The sequence below is a fragment of the Wasmannia auropunctata genome, unplaced genomic scaffold (genome assembly GCF_000956235.1).
Source record: "Wasmannia auropunctata unplaced genomic scaffold, wasmannia.A_1.0 LD336064.1, whole genome shotgun sequence".
Classification (NCBI taxonomy): Eukaryota; Metazoa; Arthropoda; class Insecta; order Hymenoptera; family Formicidae; genus Wasmannia; species Wasmannia auropunctata.
Genome location: NW_012026826.1, coordinates 238,732 through 252,194, shown reverse-complemented (window position 1 = coordinate 252,194; position 13,463 = coordinate 238,732). Strand labels below are relative to the sequence as shown.

Below are 13,463 nucleotides of genomic sequence, written 5' to 3'. Positions count from 1 at the left end.
TCCCTCTTTTTAACGTAACGAGGTAACGGAGGCAGCCAGATTTCCACATTGACCGTCGGCACCGAGACACCGTACGACGAAAAAACACACGTCGTACACAGTCGAGTCTCGGAGCGGATTGATAACGCCGGGAGGGTGATGCGAAGTGGCTCGGACACGCGGCTCACGAAAAGAGAGAGACCACGTGGATACACGGCGACGATCTGAACGACGGCTGCGTGGGAAACTAATTCCGCGATGGACCGATAGACGACGGGATGGACGACGCGTGACATGAGAGAACGATTGCGAAAATGTGAGTTGATCGTGAATTGTATATCGACGTTCAAATTAAAAAAAAAAAAATCGAATATGCGCGACGGAAAAGAAACGCTTAGCTCGGAAGTGCGAAGTCGAGCGATAAACGGTGCATCATTAGCGTTATACACGATTGAAAAATGTCTTTACGACTACGAGCCTATAGTAAGTTTCAGTACGCTCGATAAACGTTATCTATTTCTTTGCGTAACAATCGAAAATAGTTAGTTTATCGAAAATACGAAATAAATTTCGTAACAATCGAAGTAACTCAGCAAATACAGACTTATAACTACAATATTGCAGCAACAATGTAATATTTCTGTAATATAGCTGGAATGCTGCTGCAACATTGCAGTTATAATTTGTGTTTGCAGGGAAGGACTCAAAAATAATTTTTTTTTCCGAGAAGGAATATTAAATTTCTCAGAGAATTAAATTTTTTTCATTGAAATACAAGACTGCAAAGATTCTTTCCAGTTGTTTACAAAATATTTTAACGTAAGCGCTGCAGTCATATTACTATTACGACCTTGGCAAAACGGTGTCGCGTAATAATAATTACATGAGTCACTTTACACTCGACGCGCACGTGAATCCTGACTGCGTTCGGATTAATTTAGATGTATAAATAAAATATCGTCTTAATTCCTAATATCACTATCGTTTTCCCGCATTTGTCACAGCTCACTTTCTTAGACGCTTAACCACTCATGTCGCGTTGGAAAACACCGTTTACGCGATGCATGAGTGCGTCGCTCTTAAGACGATTCCGATTCAAAGCACGTGTTGGAAATCACGACGCGTGTCCGATCGCGTCGCTTTTTAAACAGTGCTGCAATACGATTTATTTATCGACGGTGTGTCGGCGATACTCGGAAAAAATTATTTTCTTATTGTCCTGCAGGTGCTGTAAAAAAGCTCGTTTTTGCGATGCAGAACGTTAAAACGCCTTTCTTCTAAATAGAATTTAACAATTCATTTCCTGCCTTCGGCATAGAAGTGCCTTTCATCCTGCATCTGCTTACCATTCGCATGAACACTCTAAGTAGCAAATTGACGTTATTTGTCGTCATTTTGACGTCAAAATGATATTAAGATGATCTCATCTTCGAAGATACTTTGACATAAAAAAAAAATGATGTCAGCTTGCTGGGACACAGAATGCGTTTCGTAACATTTTGTAAACTGGTTTACGGAATTTATAGAGCTGAACTTCAAGTGTTTCACCGCGCGATCGTACGGAGAGCATTCTGGCGATATATAACTCCGACGATTTCGGATACGTGCACGCGCGCACGAGGGGAAAGAACGGCAGCTGTACGAATGGAGTTAGATATAGGCGAGTAACGCGAACTTTCTCCGGGAGACAAGCCCACGTCTACGTAGGCGTGCACGCAGACCTTCCACTGCGGGATCATACCGGACCGATCTAGCCGAGTCTCTCGAGCGAGTAAAAGAGAGAGAGAAAGAGAGAGAGAGACTGCACGTCGCCGTCCGCGTGAATTGGTTGCGGCGATGCCGAGCCGAGCTCCACGATTCCTATACGCGGAAAGAACGACTTTGTTGAAGTATATAAAAATTCGGCCAGATACGGATCTGAAAATAATTACGTTGGATCGTGAAAATAATTATAATTATGTAAGACTGAAGTGTGATGATAAATTGCAAAAAGTTTCCATGTTCTAGCTATCGGCTTTGAGTGATAGAATTATTCAGATAGTCCGACATAATTATTTAGATCTGTATCTGATCTGGATAGCTAGAACATGGAAACTTTTTGCAATTTATCATCACACTTCAGTCTTACATAATTATATAATTATTTTCATGATCCAACGTAATTATTTTCAGATCCGTATCTGGTTGAATTTTTATATACTTCAACAAATTCTTTCCGCGCAAAAAAATGACTTAGTAATAGTAACGAAATTTCAATAGCTGAATCAAACTTATTGTTAGCTATAAGAGCTAATTGTCTTAGGGGGGGGGGGTCATTGCTAAGTTTTGGCTATTACAGAAAAAAAAACATTCACTGTGACAAAAAAATTTATTAACTGAAATTAAAAGTATATATTAGTACAGGCAGCTAAAAAGATGGCATGCGTACCTAAATGTCTTATCATGCGCACATTTAGCACACAGAGCTAAGTTTATAGCTACGCGCGAAAATTTGATTTGTAATTGTTTCTGAAGTGTGGCACTGCCATATGCACATCTACAGTGCGTTTAGTATTTATATTTTCCAGTATATAAGCTATATACTGCAAATATTATTACTCTATTGCGAAGATAAAATAGCATAATAGATTCTGCTAAATATCATTTGATTTTAGCAGCAAATATTTTTTGCTGTAGCACCTACATTTTAATAACTAATAAATTGAACTTTGGTAAACGACATTAGCTGACCCTATATTTTAACGACATCTTAGCTGCCATAGCTATATTTTAGTTAGCTTCATTGGCTAATCTTTTTTCTGCGTGTAGCCTTTTAGATACTTCAGTAAAACTTTTTTTATATAAGGAAGTTTGAGGTGCGTGCGGAAATCCGGATCGCCGATCTTGCGTGTACTGTCGATTAGCTCAAGCTGTTTTTTAGGTGAAGAAAAAACGAGTTTTTTTTTACTTCGGAGTAAAAACTTGAGTAAAAAACCGGTCTTTATAGTAAAAAAATAAAAAAAATTTTTACTGCAATCCTGAAAAAGAGATAAGAGAATTAACGTTTCTTGATATAGTATTCATGTTTCTTGATTCAGCGTTAAAACGCTTAATTTTATAAAGTTTACGTTATTTCGGTATTGTATAATATCTTTTGTCTTTATAATTTTAAATATCTCTCGAGGTGGAAACATGAACAATTAAATTCAACCAACACGAGCTTTGAATTCCTACTTGCTACCGACAATGATCTAAGCAATACGTCCATGGCCACTGTCACTTATTGTAAATCATTGCACCACATTTTGAATGTACAGAATAATTTACAGAAATCTTTTGAATGAATATAAAACTTAAATTCTAGAGCGATAATACTGTCAAATGTCAAAAGAAAAGGCATATCCGAGTGAAAAACTGTTAGAGTCAGGTAAAAAACTGATTGTTTATTGCTCAAAATTTCTAGGTTCTTTTCTAGTAATTTTTCTTTAGTCTAATCATATGGTCCGCAACGTGTTTATCATTTCCATTTTTCTGTTTTTAGAATTAAATAAAAAAATTGATATTTTTTATTCATATAATTTTCAGTTTTTTTTCGTCAACATGAAATTTTTATCTCTTTTTTTTTCTAATCATACTGTCCGCAGGAACCGTATTTATCACTTTCGCTTTTTTTCCTTCTTTCGTATTCAAGGCAACAGCGTCGTGTCTCGCGAAATAATTACAGCGTACACGGTATATGATTAACCACCGTTAAATATTTGCCCCGTCAACGAGCTTGCATAGATCGATCCCGTCCGGCCGTTGCTGGCAGCGAGATGAAAGTCCCGGAAAACTTAAAGATCTTTTATTTAAAGATATTTGTGCTTCGAGACACGTTTGACCAAGGTCCAAGGCATCGAGACGGCAAAATAGACGGAACGACAAAAATAGTCTAAAGCGACGCTTGAAGATTTATTTAACGACGTACATGGAACTGCCTGATGCCTCGCAACGACGATCTTGATTAAAGCGAGAAGCAGGATTTTTAACATTTTCCTTGCTCCTACAGATTTGCATATCTTGTGACGTAGATCTTTTAAAAAAAATAAAAGAACAGAAAGGTCTAAATTGAAATCATGGCTGAAGTGACATTTTTTGCAATAAATTCTTTACAGTTTTAGTCTTTTAAAAAAGATGCTTATTAGCACCAGTATCGATAAATTGATTATTAATTTAACCTTTGATATTATACTATGCCAGTTCAAGACTGCATTTCAAGACTGAAAATACTTGGCGCGCAATTTGCACACGAAAAAAAGAATGGTTTTGCTATTAAAAATTCTAAAAAATTTAGCTAGATATAGATCTGAAATAAATGATAATTTTGTTGGCCTATCAAAATAATTATCTGGGACTCTCAAGCATGATGAGTTGTACCGTAAACATTTTTGACATTTTAGCAACCAGTTTGAGCCACGTAATTAATTTGATAGGCCAATAAAATTATTTTCAAATCGGTATATCTAGCTAAATTCTTAAAAATGCTTCAGCAAAACCGCTCTTTTCGCGCAGAGCTCGAAAATGTATGTAGATTCACGTGTATTATTGAAACGCTAAGATCCAGCTCTGAATAAGTTTATTTCCTATTAATTGTTATAATTGCGAAATAAGAAGAGGTTTTTCACGAAATACCGCGGATGCAGCGGCACGAAGACGGAAGTCGGCGCCGCTGGCGAATGCAGCCGCGTGATGCACGCTTCGCGAGTGCGCGAGACCTCGATCGTTTAAGGAAATTATATTCTTTCGTTGTATTTTTGATAAACTGATCGCGCGCGAATGTCGGCTTTTTCAGGTGGAAATTGTTTCATGGGCATCGATAAAGTCCCTAGATTATGAAGTATCGCAATCCATAAGACTCGATTTGGAGCCAAAATGGCGTTTACATATGATTTAGGGTAGTTAAATTATATATAAACAAGACCAAACATTCTAAATAAAAATATTAATTAATATAATTTACGATTTTCCTTCTTATTTACAAAATAGATCCATACACATAATACTATGTATATGTTTTGAATGATTGCGTTTGGAGCCAAAATGATGGCGGATGATTGCGGTACGAGTACTTTATAAATTTAGCGACTTTATAGGCACCAAACGTGCACGCGGTGCGACCTCGTCAGCTCATCGCGGAATGACTGACGGCAATTTCGCCGATTATATCCGGAGCTATTTCGCTATTATAATCGCGGAACTTAAACGGATAATTCCGACGTGTCACGCGAGGGGCGGGGGGGGGGGGGGAGGAGGCCGAGCGACATAGATTCAGAACGCGGGGCTGGTCGACGTAGATACACCATATTCTCCCTCAGTGAATATCGCCGTGTCTCGCCTCTTCGACTGCAAAAAAAAAAGGAAAGACTTTAAGACCACGGTTTTCGCCACGCGCGATTTTCCAGCTTATTGCGAGAAACGCGCCGCGAGTAAAAGAGCCAGCCAGCGGCGCGGTACAAGTGCCGCGTGTTGCATAACGAATGTCGCAAGCGTCGATCTTTCGACTGGTCCCCCCCCCCCTCCCCCCCGCGGCCGCGATCTCTGTCGTCGCGTCCGCGACTCGCAAAAGGGCACTCGTGTTTTTACGTAACGATCGGTAAACGAGAAAACGTTGCATACGAGATTGTATGTACATGCACGTACGGGCGGCGGATGCGTTTCCGCGGCGCGGCGGCGTGCCCGGTACCTATATATACACTTCCGCGAGACGCAGCGTGCGCGGTCCCCCGTTAACTCCGTCCGTTAATCGCGCAAATGCGCGGATCGCGTGTCGGTCGGCACGAACGGCCGCTCGAAAACCGTGAAAACGGCGTATCTCGACGTGGCGTATATCTCTCGGCGCGGTGGCTCTCGGCTGACTCGGCGAGCCTGCAGGTGCGGAAACGTGGTGCGCGCCGTTATAAATTATCGCTCTCGCGCACGTATTGCCGGACCCGGCTGGGAAATTGCAGCCGGAAAAGGATTGCCTGCCGCGCGCGGATCGGAGTCGCAAACAAACTCTCGGGGCCCGGTGTGTTTTTCCGTTGGTTGTCCGCGGGGTGGAAGGAAAGACCCGGGAGACACGAGACGAAACGCGTCTCGTATAAGAGTCGAATTTCGCAACTGCTTTAAGAGTTTCGTTCAGATAAATTAATACAACATTAAGTAGAGTGTCGAAATTCTCATCCAACCGGAGCAAGAAGTCAATTGTGACGTCGAAAACGGCTGCAGCAAAATGACTATTAAAAGTCACTTTTCGATCAGTCACGATTCGTTAATGTCACGACGTTGTCGTCAATTGACCTGTTGTTCTGTTTGGATGCGGGGGCAATGCCTGAAAAACAAAATGTACTTCCTCGCGCTGTCTCTCTCTCTCTCTCTCTCTCTCTCTCTCTCTCTCTCTCTCTCTCTTTCTCTCTCTACCGATCTGGTCTAACGCCTCCTTCCACATCGTCACATCGGTTCCCTAATCGCGACAATCTTAACAACCGCGGTTATTTACTTCTCACGACCGATCGACGCGGTCTTCTCCCGGCGCGGCGTTACTTCGCCTTTTTCTCCGTCTGTCTCTCTCTCTCCCTCTCGATCGTCCCACGCTCGGCGCCGATCTCGCCGCTGTTAACCGGTGAACACTTGTGAACAGAGAAGAAAAGCGGAACACGTGCGCGCGACATTGGAGCGCTGAATCGTGATCGCGCCGGGCAATTCACGTAACGGCGCGCGCGAGAATCGTCGTCGGTGCGAGAGAGGTGGAGAAATGTTGAGTGGAAGGAAAAAAAAGAAAACGAAAAGAAAAAAATCGCGCGGCTCGCGCGCGAGCACATGGCGCGCGCGAGTCATTACGTGTAGAAACTCGGCACGGCCGGCGCTGCAACTTTCGCGATCGCCCGTTGTCCGCGATCGCCGGTGCATCTGCATTCCCGTTGCCCAGACCCGCGTCTCTCACGTCTGTGATGCGCGCAGCGGCCGCTTCCGCGTTCGTTCTCGCGCCTCGTTAAGAGCGGAATTGTGCAGCGCGCCAGCCGCGAGGATTTGGAGGCGTCGCGTCGTGTCGATTCGTTACTCGATATTACAGTCGAACCTCGATAACTCGCGAACCTCTACAACTCGAAAACCTCTGTAAGACGAAAAATTTATTTATTCCCTTCCGCTCCACTGCGCAAAACCTCTATAAATTGAAATCTTTTTTAACTCGAATTGTTAGTCAGATATTTAGATATTATTTTACCTCTGCAACTCGAATTTAAAGTAGTCAAACCTCTACAAGTCGAAGTTTACTCGTATAAGTCGAATTTCCATTGTCGCTATAGCTCTATAATTTGAAGTTGTAGCTGTATGTGTAACCATGAGTAATAGCTTGGTATTTTGTTTGATGATTACATTTATTAAACGTGTGTAATAAATAACTTACTGTTAAATATTTTTTTTCCTCTACACGGAAAGAACGATTTTGTTGAAAAATCTAAAAATTTTGCTAAATACAGATCTGAAAATAATTTTTTATTAAATTATTAAAATAATTTGTTGGAATGTTAAAACTGTTAAACATTGCTATAAAACATTTTGATATTCTAGAGCAATCATTTTGATTTTCGCACAAAATTATTTTGATTATTGAACAAAAATTATTTTCAGATCTGGATTCAGTAAAACTGTTCTTGTAAAACTGTTTCGTAAAAGCTATTATAATCGGAAAATTATAAACTCTCGTATCTTCTATATAAAACCTCCGTAAGCCTCGAATTTTCATACGTTTACCCTCTTTTACTCGATTTCGATAAGTCGAAAACTCTAACTAACTCGAAGGGTTTTTCCGTTCCTTTGAGATTCGAGTTATCGAGGTTTGACTGTATACACTGAGAATAAAATTGATTGTACAAACTAAATTTGTATAGTTGTTTGATCCAATGGTTGATTCAACAATTCTTTAGTTGCACAAAGAAAAGTATAGTTTATTCATGTCAACCATCAAAATTTTTAAATTAAGAATTAACTAAACCAACTCAATTAAATTATTTTGTTCGAAATACTAGTATTTATTTGTGTTTGCATGCTATTTAGTTATCCAATTAATATATTTGTTCAAAAATTTTAAATATTAAACTGACTAAACGATGCTGATGGGGATAATAAATAGTATTTTTAATCGAACGGTTGAGTTAAATACGATAAATTTTTGTTGAAACAAAATAGTTTAGTTAAAAAAATAGTATATTTTGCTTATAATAGTAATAAATTATTTTGTGCCATCGTAGTAACGTTTAGTTGATCGTATCGGACTAAATATTTTGGTAAGATGAAACAAATTTTGCCGTTTTTCAATAAATTTTTTTTCCTCAGTGTAATGTCGAAGGGAAGGCGCGATCTCTCGACTAGCGATCCCGTCGGCGATCATTGCACATTTCGCGAAGCGCGATTCCGACGTGCTAACTACGTGTTAATTAATCGGTGCGATAATTCACTGCGGCTTCGGATGAGCGAAATTAGCTGAGCGCGCTTCGAAGCGCGCGCGGCAGTCAATGGGGCTGGTGGCTTTGTCGTGCCTCATCTCCCGCTAATTGCCTCAGCGGTAATTACCTTAAACGCCCGGCGGATTCGCCATATACACGGGATGTGTACCGCAGAAACCGCACATCGCTTCCGGCGAACTGAAACGTAAACTGGGGGACGGAGCTCCATTCCGCGACATGTGTACTGTCACCTTATAGTACACCGCGCGCCGCAAATGTCACGACATTGAATTTCCGCCGCGGCGGCGGGTCGCAGGTGAAACCGAACGGTACGCGCTCGCGGCGCGTTGATTTATCGAGGAGATTGAAAGACCGCCGGAGAGGAAATCGCGGCTCCACGCGTTCGATGGCTCCCCCTCGTACCGAGGAGTAATTAGTCTGACGAGAGCTCGTCTGCGACGAATGCGCTTAATTGCGAGAGAAAATTCCACGTGAAAAGCGGAAGGCGGTCTTGGTTCGTAAAAATGCATATTCAATATTTATTAAGTTCGCTGAGTCAGCATCCTTTCGCGACTTAATTCTTTTATTTCTGATTAAATGTTTTCCAATATGCAAAAATTCTGCAGTAAATGTATATTGTATACCGTTTAACTGGATATCGCGGTAAACATTAATATTCCAAAATGTCAGTCGATAGACTTATTACACGAAATAATGGATCCAATAAAATATCAAATAAAATATCAACATTTTTTCAAATTATGATATTTCCATTATTTAAGATCATTGGTTTTAATTGGTTTTAATGGAGTTTTGACGAAATTCACAAATCCAAATCTCTTAGGGACTTTCTACAATAAGCCGTTAGTCACTACTCATATCATACTAGTGGTAAGTCAGAATTATAAGTCACAAATGTTAGGAAATTTGCATCCACAATAAGTCATATTAGATCGTTGTATCATAACATTTCAGCCAATTAGGAAGATGGCAGTTCTCAAGACAAACGACAAGACTATGTTTGCATGTTTATATTGCTTGTACATATTATGAGATGTTTATTGCTTTCGTCCTTTTAATAGATAAGTTTGTTCAGTTTAAAGTATATTTCAATCTGATTATTTAGGTATACATATACCTACCTATTAATTAATGTATTTCTTACTGTGATTTTTCACTACGATCTTATCTTTATTCATAAATATTTGTTTATTTTCATAGATTTGCATTTGTTCTTGAAAAATATAAAAGAACGGAAGAGGAAGATTTGTTATTGGTTATACTACTAATGCAATCATGGTATATGGTTTCATTTGATTTTTAAAATACTGACAATGAATCACTCGGGCCCCGGACGTCCTTCTCAGTGGACTGGCTCGCGCGCGAATCCTCTCGATGACACGATAATTTTCATTATATAATTTTCATTTTCAGGTTATATGAAGTTAGTTCAGTCTCATAAAAATGGCAGATACATTTCCTTTTTGATTGATTAGTCATAATGTAATTTTAAGTTCTAATCGGAAGAGATGGAATTTGACCATCTCCACTTAGTCACTGACTACTGGCTTATAATCATCTTATAACATACTACTAACTGGCTTATAACTAGTTCTGACTTTTGCTTTATGACTAATGGCTTATTGTAGACAGCCCCTTAGCCTTACGGCCAGAAACAAAAGAGTGCTCTCGATAAAACCCAAGGCCCACATGCCGACACCGAAAGAATTCGGCGCGCGAATTCGTGTTTCACGTCGATCGGAGATCCAGCATTCTGGAATTATTCTGGAATCGCTTGTAGAACCAATTACGCGCGCGAGTGAGAAACAACGCGCTAAATCCATCTGCAAAAAGAGCGTCGGTCTTTCCCGCGGACACGGTCTTTCCTTCGGTCTTTCCTTCGCGCCGTGTGTAAAACCGTGCGAGGCGAAGCATCGGCCGCTTTTGTGTTCGTAACTTAAGTAGGGAACACGACGATTATCTAATTAGAGCGGCATAATGCAAGCGAATTCCTCGCGTGAAACCTGCGATGGTTTCGTGCTAACTCCTGCCGTGAAAACTCCCGGGAGTTCCGTCGGCTTCAATTTCCAATTGTAATACCGAATTTCGATTCAATTTTAATTAGACCTGTAATTGTACCGCGAGAGACTTTTCCTCGCAAATGCCGACGCCGATCTATACAATCTATCGTTAAAAATAAAATCGACGAAACGCAAACGTCTTCCGCGATGTGATATTAAAGAAGCTGACAAAATAATATGAACATCTGGGAAATATTATAGGTACACTACTTGTTTTATTAGTGGTTGTAATTCTATATGCTTGTTAAAGTAAAATGCTTAATTAGTCATTCTAATTGAATAGTGGACTATTCTTTTAGCGGAACATCTTTCAATAATTGCTCATTAAGTGTGGAAAAAATATTGTATTAATAAAACAAATGCAGTCAAAAAATCGAGAATGTTTGCAATGCGAAATAAAAAAAATGTAAACGGAGACGCGTATAAAGAATCACGCTGCGATGCGAACGATCATCGAGCGTCGATGCCGGGGCGAGCGAGAAAATTCGGGCGCGCGATTCGGAAAATTGGAAAATTGTACAGTCAGTACGGCCCAGCAGAGAGTTTTGGGTCTTCAGCCCGTCGAGACGCCTTGAAAAATTAAAGAGACTTTCGACGCATTACGTCGGTGTGTGTGTGTGTGTGTGTGTGTGTGTGTGTGTGTGTGTGTGTGTGTGTGTGTGTGTGTGTGTGTGTACATGTGTGCGTGCGTGTGCGTGCGCGTGTGTGTGTGTGTGCAATCTTACGTTCTTTAAGTTGTTCCTTTTCCTACAATCATCAGAAGTGGGATAAGAAATTTACGTGCCGGTAAAGCTAACGCGTGCCGAGTATTAAGTACTTAAGTTCCGAATTTATTTACGTTCGTATTCGACGGAACAGGAATTATTGCATAAGTATAACCATAACGAATTTGATCGCCCTGGCGACGATAAAACTCACGCGATATTACAGGATAGCTGTTGGTTTCCAGAGATGAAAGCTAAGATTCGTACGCATATTCAGAATTGCATCAAGTGTATTTCCTTTTTGAAATCTTCAGGTAAAATCGAAGGACTTATCCACAGCATCCCAAAGGAAAACGTATATACCGTTCGAGGTACACACAGATCATTTTGGACCAGTTAATCGTACAGACATGACGAAAAACACATATTGTAGACGTGTTCAGTGTTCACCAAGCATGTAAAGCTGTATGCGATCAAATCGACGGCTACGCGTGAGACAATCGGATGTTTCAATTCAAGGATTACTTTCGAAATTAAAGTCGACTCAAGATTTTAATTTCAGACAGAAGTACGAGCTTTTACCTTAGCAGAGTTCAAGGATTTTATGTCAGAAATGAATATTAAGCACGTAAAAGTCGCCTCAAGCAAACGGACAGGTGGAGCGATATAATCGCGTTTTTGGCTCCCTTATATACGTTAGGTAAATTTTACACACATTTTAGGGAAAAGATTGGCATAAGTTTTTAGGCGAAATCGAATTTGCGTTAAACGATACCGTTAACAGGACGACAGGAAAGACTCTTAGCTTGATGTCAAACAGCGAGGGCATGTAATTGACACCTTAAAAGAATTTATTTTGAATCAGGATGAGACGGAAGTTATAGAGATTTGGACGAAATCAGAGTAAAAACGGCGGAACAATTTTCCTTACACAAATATGTCACGCTGTTGTTAAAATAAAGTGTCGTTTGTTTCATTATTTTTCTGATATTGAATATATAAGATTATTTTTAAATTAGATGCTGTCGGCTAATGCTATTAATATTATATACAACCTCATATTTTTTCGTGTATAAATAATAATGGAGCAGGAAATTGTGGTTCTCATTTCATTTTCCAAAATTATTCTTTTCAAAACTTTAATATTTTTCCTAGCCAGCGCAATCGCGTAATTTAAACATCATCGCATTACTGTGAGCAGTTTTGAAGAGCAGAGAGTGAGAAGCAGATTTTCTCCTACAATATCTCTTAAGTAACTGAAAGATGTTCCGCTGAATAGTATAATATTGCACTAACAATTCAAGTACTAAATATTCTGTCAGATAGAATTTGTATTAAAAACAAATGGTATGCCAATCTATATTATTGATGAAACAAGTAGTTCGTTTTGTAATGTTCACATTATTTTGTTTATTCCCTGTGATTAAATTTAGAAGAACTGCAGCTAAAAGACCAATATCTTATTATACAACATATTACGCCAGAACTCCGTTTGTCTGTTAATATTACGTATATTCACGCGAACATGTTTGTGTTTAATTTCAAATACATGAATTTACAGCTGAGCTTTTATTAGCCATTCAGAAGAGCGCGATTTCAATTTTCTGTAAACGTCAACTCCTCTGATAGCCTTTATTATAGCTGAGCCATTCGGTCATCGGAACTGACACGCTCTTAAGCCCGGTCTACAATTGCGTAAACGTAGGCGTAGAGTTGTGGAAGTTGTAGTAGCAGTAAATGTTGTACAATAATTTAATCTACAATCGATTAAAGATACGTCGTAACTTGATTACAACTCGATCTCTATAGATAAATTCAACGAACCTGCGTCTTCAAACTGAGCATTGCTCTCTTTATATTCCATAATATTATCCATAATATTAATTCCTACTATAAAACACAATAAAAGGCTTGAGAACAATCAGATCGTTTATTTCCATGCATTTGCATCCGGTATCGAGACAAGCATTATGATGACGCGATCACGTGTCAACGCACGTGTCAGCCCTCTCATTGATTGACGCTTACGTTTTACGCAGTCGTAGTCGTGAAAAATAAAGTTGAACCATCTTTCACAACACAATTTACAACTAGTAGCAGCAGCTTACAACTGTGATTTACAACACCCCAAAAAAAATATTCTAGTTATAAAGTGAAATTTCCTCTAATCCCATATTTTAAGTGAAAACTTTTACAGAAAGAGTATTCCTGTTCCAATAAAGTGAACTGTTCATCTAAAATCTATTAGATATTAT

The 13,463-nt window shown here is 39.5% G+C and overlaps 1 protein-coding gene across 1 annotated transcript in view; it reads left to right on the top strand.

Moving 5' to 3' along the window:
• LOC105450252 (pancreatic triacylglycerol lipase-like) overlaps positions 1 to 13,463 on the top strand; it is a 43,555-nt gene continuing 30,092 nt past the window's right edge. Inside the window, exon 1 of the mRNA XM_011690001.1 lies at positions 1 to 295. Within this exon, the coding sequence (XP_011688303.1) occupies positions 294 to 295 (2 nt within the window). The 5' untranslated portion in view covers positions 1 to 293. The remainder of the gene's footprint in view (positions 296 to 13,463) is intronic.